Genomic DNA, 16,132 nt, shown 5'->3' on the forward strand with positions numbered 1-16,132 from the left:
TGCCCAGTATTGAAGTGGTTAACTTCCATTTTTGTAGTCCTTTTTATCCCACAAACAGGTCCCTTATTCCTTCTTTGCATGTAGTGTCCCTATTAGTGCAAAATGTCACCCGGCCACCTTTCCTCCTAGTTGAAATTTGCAGGAGACACAGGCAAGATGGCTTAAGGTTTCCTTCTGTGGGCTAGCACGATTGGAACAGCACCTGGTCGTGGCCTGTTTACATCCATAGATTGACAGCTATGCAGAGCGTGGATGGCTATCTTGGTGTTAACATGTAATCAGGAGTCAGGTCCACCTGAACACCCACCCACCACATCCTGCATTTCACACTGAAACATGGAAAATGTAGTGCTTGTGTCTATGTGTGGATGTGCAGTGTAACACCAGCATACAGTATTGTGCAAAAATTTTAGGCAGGTGTGAAATGCTGCAAATTAAGAATGCTTTCAGAAATAGAAGTGTTTATCAATTAACAAAATGGAAAGTAAACAGAAGAGAAATCCAAATCAATTTGGTGTGACCACCACAGTGTAATTTCTGCCAGGTACACAGTTTTTGAAGGAACTCAGCAGGTAGGTTGTTCCAAGCTTGTTGGAGAACTAACCACAGCTCTTCTGTGGATGTAGGCTGCCTCAGAAAGAAAAGAAATACAGGTAGATACTTATCCATAACACCATGCCATCAGGGAGGCGTGAGATTGGCCCCAAATATATCCCGCAGCAGGGCAATGACCCAAAATATACAGCCAATGTATCTTCAGCATAAAGAAGAACAAGGAGCCCTGGAAGTGATGGTTTGCCCCTGCCCCCCACCCCCACCCCGATCTCAACATCACTGAGTTTGTCTGGGATTACATAAAGAGACAGAAGGATTTGAGGCAGTCTCCATCCACAGAAGATCAGTGGTTAGTTCTCCAAGACGTTTTGAACAACCTTCCTGTTGAGTTTCTTCAAAAACTGTGTGCAAGTGTACCTAGATGAATTGATGCTGGTTTGAAGCCAAAAAAGATAGTCGTGCAGAATATTGATTTAAAATTTTTTTCTGTTCATTAACTCTGTCAGTGTGAGGCGAGGAGAACCGATAACTGACATTTCCTTGTTTACATGTGATGAGCGGTTATTGGACACAGCTGATCACATGGCTAAAGAACCAAGTCTTCGGCTCCATCTGGTGGCTAGATGAAGGAGTGTACTGGGCTACTGGCACTGATGCTGGGCGGTTATCGATCCAGCCAAGGACGCCTCCCTCCTGCAGTGCACACGCCTATGTGAGGTTGGTGGGCGTGTGATGGCCGTGCCCTTTTAGGCTTCACCCAGGGATGTCAGATTCATTCTGCTGTGTCGTCACTCACTTTGGTTTACTACATGAATCACCTTAGATCCCTGGACCCTATGAACTGATCACTGTCTAATTGGTAATTAGAATTCACCTCCAGTTGCACTGCTAGACTGTTTTATTTAACTTTTCTTGGTGATGCATTTATATCCTTATTGCTTTTCACTTCTTACACCTTGGCTACCACCAACACCTTCTAGTACTTCAATCCCCCTGTTCTTTACCGAGCACAGGACACCTTGCACCTGTTTATATTATATTTTTTTTCCCCAGAAGTCCTTCACTGATGATCTCAGCACTTATGGTCACTCTGACTACTTAAATTTCTTGAAATCTGTCTCCCCTGGATGATTTTCTTGCTGGATAGCAGGCCACTCACACCACCTCAGCTCCCAGTGGAGATGTCCCCCCTTTGGGGGTCCCCGATCTACAGTGCCACACTTTTATTATATAGTCAACCTTGCAAGTATGGTAGAGAGTGGGTTTTTATACTTGGTTTTATTTTATTTTATTATATTTTTTATGATTTTTCTTTTTTCCTTGGTTAGGATCAGACCATCCACCAACTCTTTCTGTTATATATATTTTTTATTGAACTCACGTGCATGCTCCTAAAGAGTGGATCAATCCACGAAATGCATAGGGCTATTATATGCCGTGTCCCTATGATTCAATTGATATCTGTCAGTATGTATAATTTTTGATATTAATCATTTATAATCATGTGGTAACCCGTCTATATTGTATGTACAGATATATATTTTTATGAATTGTACCAGTTATTTGAATTGTATTGGATATACACCCATTCATGATTATGCGTTTGTATGTTAATTTATATAATAAACTGACTTCTTTATACCTACGTGCTTCATTCAAAGTCCCAATCCCCTTTTTTGCCTCCTTTCAGTCAACGGCTCTTTACCGAAATCGGGGGTTGCGCCATGTCCCAGGGACACAGTGCGCCCACGATCGCCAGGCCCTCCTATTGGCGCAAACGCGGTGAAACTGGGGCACACAACGTCGTCACAGAACGAGATAACATCCCGTAGTTAAAGAAACAGCAAGACATTTTCGAAAAAAATAAATAAATCACAGCTGTTTAATGAGCATGGGAGAGAGGGATCCAGTAATACCAAATGAGAAAGATCCTGGAGTAGAACTAATCACACAAACTAGCACCAGCTATTGTTTATACTTTAATCACACAAAATAGACCTGCCAATCATATCAGCAGCTGCAAATGCTACCATAATGCAGTTACTTGCTATAGCCTACTGACTGCTAACACTTTGAATTTGTTTGAATTATAAAAAAAAAAAAAAAAAAACACAGCAGTTTTGGAAATACACAATAAAGGTTGTGCTTTACAAATAAAGTGGTTTTTAAAGCACCCTGGGTAATGAGATGCTAACTGAAGAGCCCAGCAAGTGCTTTTACTGAACAGTTTTTGTTGTGTAAAAAGAAAGGAATCACTCCTTTCTGAATACAAGACATTTCCTGCGGAATACAAGACATTTCCATTACGTCAAAACTGTTACGCACTACAGAAGCAGGGGGAAGTGATCATAGCTCAGAACGGACATGTTATTACCTAGGATCGTAGACTCCAGGAGTTCGGCATGAAGCTCCGCTACACGACTGCAGTATCATCAGACGGTGATTCATCTTCTCAAGGATCTGCTGTTCGATTGTTTTACCAATGTTTGTCAACTGGTGTGGATCTGCTGTCAGGTTGTAGACCTCCACAAAGAGCTGTATTTCAGTAGGAAAAAAAAAAACAAGTAAAATACAAGTATTCCTTTGAAACAATTATCTGAAATGCCTAAATTGCACAGCTACACGTATTCTGACTACTGGGATAACGTTTAACCACTTGAGCTCCGGGATGGTTTCACCCCCTTCATGACAAGGCCATTTTTTGCTATTCGGCAGGATGCTACTTTAGCTGGCAATCGCGCAGTCATGCAACACTTTACCCAAACGCAATTTATAGAATTTTTTTTTCACACAAATTGAGCTCTCTTTTGGTGGTATTTGATCACCACCGGGGTTTTTTTTCTTTTGTGTGTGATATACACGAAAAAAGATCAAAAAGCTAGAAAAAAAAAAAAATTAATTAGAGAAAATATATATTTTTCTTTTTACACACACACACACAAACACACACACACACACACACACACACACACGTTGAAGGTGAAGTGCACACGAGCCGGATACGATGGTGCTGAGCAATCAGACCCTTCGACGGGTCATATATATAAAAAAAAAAAAAAAATCAGATGGGATCTCTGCACTGTATTCTAAAATTGCAAATTCCATTCAATGTAAAATGCATAACGGTTTCGCGCTATACAGATAACGCCCTTCTTCAGAGCAAGACATATACAATAATGATGATCTTTACAAACGTATTTATACACTTCTGTCTTATATAGGATTAATCATTCAATACCAATCAAGATAATTAACAAATAAGAAAAACATGTATGTTATCATGGGTCATCAGGCGCTATCATTTTTCCTATTACATTCGATATGCACTAAGGCAGAACAAAACACATATAGTGAATACATGTACATACCCCATCTAAATGCAAAATGTACATATCATAATAAAGAAATTCTTTTTTTTTAAAAAATAAAAAAATACATGAAAAAGAAACATTACTAAAAATAAACATGAAAAAAAAAGAAATCAAAGAAATAATGCATTTGACATTGACATGGAATTTGCAATTCAGAATACATTTTTTGGTGATATATATATATATATATATATATATATATATATATATATATATATATATATATATATATATATATATATATATATTTAAAAAAAAAATTATACTAATGGCGGCTATCAGCGACTTATAATGGGACTGTGATAGTGTGGTGGGACCGACTAACTGCCACTGACCTCACCAGTGACACTAATACAATGATATTATTATATACGGTCACTGTACTAATGACACTGGCTGGGAAGGGGTTAACATCTAGGGCGATCAAAAGGTTAAATATGTGTAATGTGTGGATGAGAAACTGACAGAATGCTCTCTTTGTATAGAGCTCTGGGCTGTGATTGCACACAGACAATCAGCAGGTCCCAGCCATGAATTATTGGCCAGGACTTGCTGACAGGCTCCCACCCACTGTGTACAATCATAGCGGAAGCAGAGAAGGGGGTGCGCATCCACTTGCCCTAAACCCGTAAGTAGGCAGTGACATACAGGCACGTTGCTTTGTCTACAGCGGCTGCTCACCGGCAGTGCATTGCGGGCGGGCACCAAGTGGTTAACTATAACTGCAACCGCAGTGCTGACCTCAACTAAATTTGTTGTTAATAATTTGGCATAACCTAATCAGGGAAAATACAGGGTATGCACACTTTAAAACTCTCAGATGAGCCGAGTTAAGCTTTAAAGCCATACTCCAAACAAAAAGCTAAATACACAAATGGAAAACATGCACGGAAGACTTTTTACTTGCCAATGGATCTGTTTTTCTGCCCATCCAGTCTTGAGATGTGCACAGCTCTGCAATGCAGCATAGCCATGTCTAGCAGGGGAGGAGACCTGATTTTTACCTGCAGTAATACAGGTTTTGTCTTTCCCCCAGCCTGTGACTGGACAGTGAATCGAAAAGCAGCAGACCGATATGCTCATCTCTGTCATTCTATTCTTTCATGTAACCTAGATGTTTTGCAACTAGATAACGAGCATTGAACTTTGATAAGAGCAGTGGAGTTTTTTGTCACCCTCACCTCTCCTCCCAGGTCGTCCTTGCTGCTTAAAAACTCTCCTCCCAAGCACATTCCATTCACACCTGAGCGTTGTTCACACAAACGCGTGTCATGCATGGGCTGCCCTACACACAACAAATGCCCCAAAGTAGCTCAAGAACCTTTTTTGGTTGTGAAGTGTTACACATTTTTTCAGTTACTCATTTAAATTTATTTGTTCATTTGTAACACGTTTTGGCACACAATAAACGCATGGCAAAAAAAATGTATCTGCTAACCGTAATGGAGGTGTCATTAACAATTAAGTTGCATTCATATCAAACGCACACTTTGCCGCGCATCTCGAAAATGCGCAGTTGCTTTGCAATGCATTCACATCTGCTCATATCTGAATGTGCAGCTACTCGCACAGAAAATGTGAAATGGGTTTCAGAAATGTGTATCGTGCTTAGGCTGAATTCACTTCTGCTCATTTCTGAAAACACAGCAACCCGTGCAGAAAGTGCGAGCTTCACTGCGTGTTCTGGAAACATGCTGCAAACGTGCAGCGTGCTTGCATCATCATAATGGCAACACAAGGGTGATGCGTGTTTGCAGCACGTTTCCAAAACTTGTGGCAAAGAGCGCTTTCTGTATAGGTTGCTGCGTGTTCGGAAATGTGCAGACGTGAATTCGGCCTAATTGTTATTGACACTCCAATCATGGTTAGCGGACGTGTGTTTTGCTGCGCAATGAAATGCACTACAATCGTCCCAAAACCTGCTCTACATGTGACGCTCCACGACCAAACAGGTGTTTGAGCTACTGTAGGGCGTTTGTTGTGTGTGGCTGCCCATTCATGCATGACATGTGTTCACATGTCAAAAACGCTAAAACAAAAACGCATCCAAAAACACGTTTCCGCTATGCTCAGGTGTGAAAGGAATGTGCTTGGGAGAGTTTTTAGGCAGCAAGGATGACCAGGGAGGACAGGCAAGGGTCAAACAAAAACACTTGTCATATCAGAGTAATAGGAATGGATTATCTAATGCGACTTCTTTAAATTACCATAGCACAAGAGTCGAAACAAAGTAATGCAAGAATCAATGTTGCAGCTTCTTGAGTCGCACTGATTGGAACAGCCATCGTTGAACATAATGTGATTTCAGTTGTCATGCGGCTGTGTGTGGCAAGTCGCATCCAAAGTCACACCAGTGTGAACCAGGGCTTACAGGGGATAGCAACAGGCTGATGCCAGGTCAAATGCAGGTACTTACATGGTTTGTATTTAAATACATTTAATAAGGAGAGCTTCATCAATGTGCATTTGTTATATCAGTTTGGTATCAGCCTTAAAGTTGTTCTAAATCCAAAATCTTTTTAACTTAATGCATTCTTTGCATTAAGGTAAAAAACATTTTATATGTTTGCCCTCCCTGTGTGAAGGGGAAGAGAGGGGAGATGAGAGCCAACGCTGTGGCACAGCTGCATCTCTTCTACCTCACATGGGGACTCGAGCAGCAGCAATGGGCTCCTGCCGCCGTCAGTCAAATGCAGTAAAATCTAGGTGTGTGTGTGTATATATATATATATATATATATATATATATATATATATATATATATATATATATATATATATATATATATATATATATATATATATATATGTGAATGACAGTTCTTGCCCTTGTAGTGGAGAGGGAGACTTTTGTTCAGTGGGCCACACAGAGGTTTTACCAGGAATTAAAAGAATCTGAAACATTTAGAGCCATTTAGTAACAAGTGCATTTTTAAAGCGGAGACATGTGTTCAGCTCAACTTACCTGTGGTCCATTAAATTCACAGTACTGCAAGTTGTGAGCTGCTGAAATTGTCCTCACACAAGCATATGTGTTATTATAAGCATCCTCACATACACAGTCTGGAAAGCATTGCTAAAAAAATAAATAAATAAATAAAATAAAACACATGGAGGGGAAAAATAAGCAGATTTATATGTACTTGGTGATTAGATTCCCAAAAGTAGTTCCTGTACTACTTCTGGCGACGATTTGAATAGACATCTGTGCATGAACCCGCACAGATGTCTGTCAAATCTCCCTCGAAGTCAGACCGCATTGCCAGTTTGAAATCGTGCGAGTTCAGCTGAACTTACACAATTTCTAACCTGCAGCAATGTGAACCCGGGCTGAATGTCATGAAATCCAGAGGCGTATATGAGCAGCGCAATGATACTTATGCAATGTATGCCCATACACACCTGCCAGGCAGAGATTGCACCTTACTTGGCTTTTTGCCTTACTGAAACTGGCAAATAGTTGCAGTATATCCCCCCCCCCCCCAAATACAGAGTAATTATACCCATTGCCAAAGCCAGTAATAGATATTCAAAAGATTATCTGATCTGGTATGATAAAAACAATGTTAGGCTGGCTTTAGACCGTTTAAATCTCGTCCTGTTCAGCAGGAACCGGACAAGATTCGAACCATGTAAGGGCTGGCTGAATGTACCCAATTTGATCGATCAACGTGGGTACAATCAGCCTGTCGGATTTTACATGTGATTATTGCTAGCACCTAGCAACAATCACTGTGTTCTCCCAGCAGGGGTAAACAGAATGGCTCTGTGGGAGGGATTCTAGGAGGTGCACTGAATGGAAATTTTGGTGCTAAAACCGAAAATGCAGGATGCACTTGGTCGGAAAATGACAGTTTTTAAAATATATGTATTTTTTTTATATATAAAATTGGATAATATGCGACTGTTTAATTAATACCATGAATTTAAAATAAATTAGAATTTATTGTCGGCCATTATTTGCGCAAGATAAACTCAAGAAAAAGGTATAAAACTTTAAAAATTCTATGGATGTCTCCACACTGGTCCATTGCGCTTCCATTGTGGTGTTAAAAATCCTGCTTGCTGCATTTTTTGGCCAGTTAAAGTAGCACCAAAAAACACACCTCCTCATTGAAATGTACTAAAAAACACAGCAAGAATGCATCAATAGCGCACCCATGTTATGTTTTTGATGCAGTTTTTGAGTCACATGACCTATGAAAAAAAACACACCATAAGCACAGTTAAATCACGGCAAAACCACGGAAAAATTGCGTACATTTTCGGCGCCATTAACGGCACAATGCAAATAACACTATTTTAGCCGATATGTTTCAAATTCTGAAATTTCAATGCCTCTCTAAGGGATTCCCCTGTCCACACGGTCTGTATTGATAGGGCAATTTTCTTTCCTGTAACCTGTGGCTGCAGGAAAGAAAAAAAAAAAAAAATTGCTCGTCTATGGCTGGCCTTAGTGTATATCAAAATGTAAGATAAAAAAAATAAATAAAAAACACAACAGAAGAATAAAATGGACAACAAATAAAAGATTCATGGTCTGTCCGTCCGTTCATGACCAAGCTGGCTTAAGCAGTTTGATCCAACCATAACAGCCCAATTTTATGGCATTGTACTTGATTACATACAGTAAATGGCATCACTTTTACTCAGTTATGTTCAACACGAGAAGTGACACATGGTATGAAATTAACTGATAAAAAAAGAAAAAAAAAAAAAAACTGCTGGGATATTTTGATTAACAATACATACAGAGACACCGGGTCCTAGCGCTGGACAAGAGGGATCCGTACGATTAGATCCTTCTCCTTGATATTCAATCAAAATATCTGTTCTCCAAGTAACATTCTGATTTCTCTGTAAAAGAAACGTAGAGTACTTCTATTAATTCTAAATGTATTTAGACTGTAAAATAAGTTTGATATTTCCTCTTGATGCCATTAATCGGTTTCTTCTAAAATATCAAACATGTAACATCTTTGCAATTATCTTAAATTGTAGCCTGCAGCTTTACTTGCCAAAACTGGGAGGAAAGACATCCCGTCCATCTGGGTCTTATTGAGGTCATAGCCAGCAATATCCAGAATGGTTGGAGCGAGATCAATGTTTTCTACAAGTGCCTGAAAAGAGAACATAACAAAACACAGGTATTTATGGGGTGCAGATTAACATCTCTTTTTGGCTGCAGTATGTCTTTAATCATCACTTGGATTGAGAAGTAACACTGGAACAAGCTCCCACACACAGTACAGCTGGCTGGGGCCAGGCAAATAGAATTGTGGTAAAGCTTCCAACTGAGTTTTCCTCTTAAAACGGGAAATGTACATAATTGCTTATTCTAAAAAAAAAAAAAAAGCGATGGTAATAGTTACACAACAGTGCATCCGGAAAGTATTCACAGCACTTACACATTTTGTTATGTTACAGCCAGTATTGATAGCCTTTGCTTAATACTTTGTTGAAACACCTTTGGCACCAATTACAGCCTCAAGTCTTTTTGAGTATGATGCTACAAGCTCAGCAAACCCATCTTTGGGCAGTTTCTCCCATTCTTCTTTGCAGGACCTCTCAGGCTCCATCAGATTGGATGGGGAGCATTGGTGCACAGCCATTTTCAGATCTCTCCAGAGATGTTCAATCGGGTTCAAGTCTGGGCTCTGGCTGGGTTAATCAAGGACATTCACAGAGTTGTCTCATAACCACTTCTTTGTTATGTTGGCTGTGTGCTTAGGGTCGTTGTCCTATTGGAAGATGAACCTTCACCCCAGTCTGAGGTCCAGAGCAGGCTTTCATCAAGGAGGTCTCTCTACATTGCTGCATTCAGCTGTCACTCAATCCTGACTAGTCTCCCAGTTCCTGCCTCTGAAAAACATTGCCACAGCAAGATGCTGCCACCACTGTAGGGATGGTATTGGTCAGGTGATAAGCGGTACCTGGTTTCCTCCAGACATAACGCTTGCCATTCAGACCAAAGAGTTCAATCTTTGTTTCATCAGACCAGACCATTTTGTTTCTCATGGTCTGAGAAACCTTCAGGCAAACTCCAGGCGACCTGTCATGTGCTTTTTACTGAGGAGTGGCTTCCGTCTGGTTACTCTACAATACAGGTCTGATTGGTGGAGTGCTGCAGATATGGTTGTTCTTCTGGAAGGTTTATATATACACACACATACATACACTTTTTTTTTTTTTTTTTTTTTTTAATACTAGTATTGGCGGTGATCAGCGACTTATAGCAAAACCGTGATAGTACAAACAGCAATCTGACACTGGGTGGGAACTGACACTAATACGGTGATCAGTACTAATAATGTACACTGTTAACATTTGGGGCAATTGAGGAGTTAACTGTGCACCTAACAATGTGTAATGTGTGTGCTGCCTTTACTCATTGATGTGGCTAATCACAATTAAGTAGAGCCACAACGCTGCTCTGTGTATAGAGCCTTCTGTTGTTAGTAAACACAGGGCTCGGTACTGTGCTTCGCTAGGCAGATCAGCAGGTCCATTTCTTTATTGGCCGGGACCTGCATTTTTTTCATTTCTTGCATGTTAAAATTTGCATGTTTTTGCTTCAAATTACTGTGAACCACAAAAAATATATATTTTCCGAAATCAGAGGCTCTGGAGAATAAAATGGTGGTAGTTGCAGTTAATGTCACATGATATTTGCACATTTATCAAATGCAAATTTTCAGGAAAAAATACACTAAAATGAATCATGTCTTAAAATTGCGCACAACCATGGAATTGCAAATAAAACTATGGTACTCAAAATTCTCCATAGGCAACGCTTTAAAAGTCTTTACAAGTCATCAGTTTAGCATTAAACATAAACTATGGCCCTAGGATTATTGTTCTCAGTACACAGTTTGCAATGATACTGTGGTGACTGTAATTTTTTTAAAATGTTTTTATTCAACACAATGTGATAGCACAGGCAGATGACAGGTACTCATTATGTAGACATTGGGGGCCTATTAGGCGCCCAATGTCTCTCCCATGCCCTCCAATACACCTATTCCAGCACTGATCGTGCTGGAAAAATAGCTGTATCCTTAGCTACACTAGCTGAGGAATGACAGCTGTGACCCTGGAAGTGACGTCATACATAGGATCATATGGGGGATCCAGGGTGGCTCTAGGAGCCAATCAACTACTTCTCAGAAAGCCCTTTGATGGTTCTTAAAACTGGTACCAAGCTCACGTGTGCAGCAGCAGCTGTGAGCTTGGATTTAACCACTTGTTACCATGAGGTTTATAAATGTACCTTGGTAGACAAGTGGTACTTAGTATGTCCTGTAGAATTTTCTGCTAATACAGCATTTCTCTGTTCCTCAGGGCTCCTGAAAATGGAATAAAGGAAAGTAGAGGTACTGTCCACAGCAGCCAGACTCCATCTGTCAGTTTGTATGAAGCTAGAAAATAGGCAGAAGCACATGACTGGTGGTTATGTCTCAAGCAAATTCCCAGTCATTATCTACCTTAACCAATATTTATTAAATTTCCTTCAGACACTTAGTGACATACAAAAAATTCATTGAAATGATTACAAATCAACAAAACCTTACATCAATCAAAAGATAGTAGTTTTTAAGTTCTGTCCATTTACCTTGCTTATTTGGTTAGGCTTGATGCCAGGTCCACGAACAAGTAGTGGAACTTTAATATCAAACTCATACAGCTGTCTTTTGTCTATTGGCAGTGAGAACTGACCTGCAATATGGACAGTGTGGGGAAGATATTATTTCAGGTATAATGCAATACAAATATAGGTACACAGTGGTCAACATAATAGCTATATCAAATATTTTATTAAGGACTTGATAAGATATAGACCATTCATTTGCTTTGATGATTCACGCTATGGGTTTCTTTCCAATGACCATCAATGTACAGACAACCATAGATTTTCTTTCCTACAACCATGGGGGGCAGGGGAAGCCATCCCGGCCGAGAGAACAGAACGATTATTACTAGGGGCTATAACAGCCACTAGCAATAAATCGATCAACTTGGGTATATTCAGCCTTACACCATTAAATCTCAGCTGGTTCCTGCTGAACTGGCCGAGACTCGAACCGTCCATGGCCAGCTTAAGGAGCATTCTTTCCAGCGACCATTACTCTAATACACTTTGAGCTGTGGATATAATAAATTTATAGTAGGCGTCCCCTAGGCCAGAAAAGTTATTTCAACGGCTCCTCCATGGTAAAATGGTTGATAAATGCTGCTCTAGGACCGTCCAGAAACAGATGTATTCATGTTGAGATCATGTTACACTATTTGCACACGTCAACTGACATCTAAAAATGTAGCTTGTAGCAATGTAGCTTATGTGAAGATTTAAGTACAAAGGAGGTAAATACTTGTATAATAAAGACTTGCACACAAGTCTTCCTTGTGCAGCAGATACCAGGAGACCACCTACAAAATTGTTACCTGTTGGTATAGGACTCTGTCAGTCCTTGCCTAACGGTTTCCTCAACAGAGTGATCGCTGCTGGAGATGTGGTTCGTCTAAGGCAGGGGTGACCAACCTTTTGGAGAGCGAGGGCCACTTAAGCGACTTAGTAATGTGTCACAGGCCACAAAGAGCGCTGCGGGCGGATGACAGGTCCGTGTCCACTCTGCATATGTAAAGCAGACTCGGATACAGCCAGCTCTACTCTATGGGCCCTCCGAGCTGATCTGCCCAGATGGAAGGGGACGGATCCCCTTATGGTTTTTTTTTAAGTGGATCGGATTGGAGGTAGTCAGTTTACATCTGCCACTCCATAGGAGGTGAATGGATGATCTGATTGGGTTGGACCGATTGTGTGAAAGGAGCCTAGGGCTGCTTTCACACTGATGCTCTGTGGCTTACCCACACCATGGGCGCAAAGCAGTGCACCTGTGGCTTTCCTGCGGATCTGCTGCACTTTGTCATAGACTTCTATTATATCCTGCAGGTGAGGTGCACTTTTTGAAAGCTCACCAAACCCGCAGCTAATAGAAGTTTATGGCTCAGTGCAGGTAACCCGCATGTGCACTGTGTTCCACCTGCGGATCAGTTTGAAAACAGCCCAGCAACCACTGCAGAACAGATATGCCCATATATACGCTGTGATTTTAGTAATAAAAATACTTTTAAAACAGTCTTCCATTCAGCTATCGCCGGCTGTTGCTGCCCCAGGCAGAGTGCTTTCGGTATCACTCCGCCTGTGACCGGAGCACTATACAGGATTATGTGGCTCTGCTCTACAGCCACTTGCTTCCTCTACCGCCGACTTCATTCACAATACTGATGCTCTGGAATGGAGGGTTGGCAATCTGCGATCTGGGCATGCCAACCCGCCATCCCAGAGCAGGAGGTCGCAGGGCCACATCAGAAGGCTCTGTGGACCACATGTGGCCCCCGGGCCACTGGTTGGGCACCCCTAATCTAAGGGCACTCTCTTACACATTTTTTTGGGGACTACCCTGAATGGAGTACATTCTGGCAACCTGTGCTTCAACTTGTCCACAAATTCACTGACATTTCCTACGACCCTGCAGCGATATTGCCTAATCTCACTCCATTGTCAAGGAAGCGATATTACAAATCTCTGCTTAAGCACCTATTATATGCAGCATAAGCTTGTATCCCTAATATTTGAAAACAATCCAACCCAACCGTTTCACAATGTCTCGCAAGAGTAAATGATATCGAACAACTGGAAAAAACTGAGCAACATAAGACCAGGTGGTTCTATTGGAATCTCTTCCGTTTCTCTGATGAATACCGTACAGTTACTTTGTTCCAGCTTTCTACTGGGTCACCCATCCTGATTCTGACTCCCCAGTGGTGGTTCCCCCAATGTTAGTCCCTCCCCTCTCCTCTCTTTCTCCCTTTCGAATTTTCTTCTTTTTGTCCTACTCTCTTTAATACATAAAAAAAATATTTTGGATGCAAGCAGATTCAGGGAAGCATAGGTATTACACATTTTTGTTTACTGTGCTTTAAAGTTTTCTGAGCACACATTCCTACCCTGTAACCATCAGAATCCCAGAGGCTCTTTGACACCGAATTAACCAGGTCATTTATGTCTGGATAGACCTCTGATACTTCAGTATACTGATTCTTACTGATCAATATGGTCTCTATAGGTGATGCTGTATTCCTCTGTGGATTTATTTTGAACTATGCCTTGCAGGGCCTTGAAATGTATGCTCAACAACTGTATGGGGCCAATGTTTTTATTATCTGTTGCAATCCTCTAAATAAAAAGTAAAAAAAAATAAAGACTAATTGTGTATTTGTAAGTAATTTGGAAAACTGTAGATTTTTTACCTTAAGCCCCAGTTCACACTGGTGCGACTTGTCATGCAATTTGACCGATTAAAATCACAGGACAAGTTGCACCTTATTTGTGCCTATGAAACTGCTTATATCGGTCCGACTTGCACAGACTTTGAGAAGGTTCCTGCACTATTTTTGGCTATTTCATGTGCTACTTGCATAGACATCTGAACATGACGTCACACAAACCACATGCTGTGCAAACCGGGACCAAGACCTTAAAGTGTTTGTTACCCTAGCATTTCATATTCCTGAAACAGACTATACTGAGCAGGAGAGCACACCGTGGTCAGCTCTCTAGCTATGCTGGGAACTCAGTGTGCTCTCCAATGATTAGACTTGTCCAAACACACCTCCTCTGCACAGCCTTTAACTGGGAAGATCAGTGTAATGTTTCTCCTCCCACCAGCTGTTATGCAGCTGAGAACAGAGGGAATGTAATCACTTATAAAAAAGGTAATTATAATTTTTTTTTTTAATATTTACACACAAATCTTTTGCCTTGGCTGAATGGGTTGTTTTACAAGGTGATCATTTACAATCACTTTAAGGCCTGCTGTTTAATCCGTTACATACAATTACATCTACTGTATGTAGATGAAAGAAGATAAACATCTGGCCATCTATATTGTGCAAAACAATTTTAACGGGTAAATGGCAATCACATGAGCAAGATAATGGTCACATTTCCTCCTCAGTGCTAAATAAAGATAAGACTTCTGCTTCCAGGCTAGGAGCTTTATGCCTTTCTGTACAGACCTTTTACCATAATGCATAGCATAGGGCCAATGATTCTCATAGTGAAAATGGAAGGAAAATTGATTTACCTGTGTGGTATCCATTGTCAGATGTGAAGAAGATAAACGTATTATTCAGCTCACCCCGATTCTGGAGCTCTTTCACAAGTTTCTCCACCAGGTCATCAACAGACAGCAGAGTTTGCCACCTGCACCACCAAATATACTGCATTAAGAAAAGGGCACCATGGCACTATGAATGCCCAAGCAAAGAAAAACAAGACGGCGATGCACACTCCAAATAACAGGCACTCCAAGAAACAGATTAAAGAGAGAAAACCGCGCTATAAGTGATATAAGAGTCCAATTATGAAGTCCCATATAACATAAAATGAATAGTCCCAATGGTAGTCCAGACAAGCAGGATCAATAGGTGATAAACTTCTTCCAAAGGAAACCGTAATAGTGGACACAATCAGCGGAACACTCCAACATATATCGCGCTTACCAGAAGTAAGGCTTTAAAGGGCGAGTGGCTTAAACCCAGCCTGGGCCTTTAGATGTACACTCCAGGTGAAGCAGGAAGGGCGCCCCTGACCATTTGATCCATCTGAAATCCTGTATACTTAGAATCCTCCGCTATCTCACTTTTCTTCTGGGGTGATTTCTCCCATCTGAAGGTATGCTGGGGATGCCAGTGCAGTCGATCTAACACCCCATTCTAGATGGCCCCAGTGCTCTGATCTGTGGGTAGAGCCGTAGCGTCATCATGTACGATATAGGGATATATTAACCCTGTATGGTATGCTGAAGAGGTTGGAGGGCAACTGGAACTGGTCTCAGCTTACAGAGCAGGCAGTGGGGGACTGGAAAGAGGCAGCTGGGGCAAGAAGTAAGGTAGGTATATCAAAAAATACCTACCTTACTTCTTGCCCCAGCTGCCTCTTTCCAGTCCCCCACTACCTGCTCTGTAAGCTGAGACCAGTTCCAGTTGCCCTCCAACCTCTTCAGCATACCATACAGGGTTAATATCCCTATATCGTACATGATGACGCTACGGCTCTACCCACAGATCAGAGCACTGGGGCCATCTAGAATGGGGTGTTAGATCGACTGCACTGGCATCCCCAGCATCCCTCCAGATGGGAGA

General features: G+C 41.1%; 1 protein-coding gene across 1 annotated transcript in view; it reads right to left on the bottom strand.

Moving 5' to 3' along the window:
* The window catches only part of GNS (glucosamine (N-acetyl)-6-sulfatase), a 54,471-nt gene that overhangs the window by 10,729 nt on the left and 27,610 nt on the right, over positions 1-16,132 (bottom strand). Inside the window, exons 8-13 of the mRNA XM_073620120.1 lie at positions 15,073-15,191; positions 11,538-11,641; positions 8,944-9,045; positions 8,678-8,782; positions 6,891-7,001; positions 2,930-3,090 (exon numbers count right to left, since the gene is read on the bottom strand). Coding sequence (XP_073476221.1) covers positions 2,930-3,090; positions 6,891-7,001; positions 8,678-8,782; positions 8,944-9,045; positions 11,538-11,641; positions 15,073-15,191 — 702 coding nt within the window. The remainder of the gene's footprint in view (positions 1-2,929; positions 3,091-6,890; positions 7,002-8,677; positions 8,783-8,943; positions 9,046-11,537; positions 11,642-15,072; positions 15,192-16,132) is intronic.

This window comes from Aquarana catesbeiana, linkage group LG03, assembly GCF_042186555.1.
Source record: "Aquarana catesbeiana isolate 2022-GZ linkage group LG03, ASM4218655v1, whole genome shotgun sequence".
In the NCBI taxonomy this organism is placed as follows: Eukaryota; Metazoa; Chordata; class Amphibia; order Anura; family Ranidae; genus Aquarana; species Aquarana catesbeiana.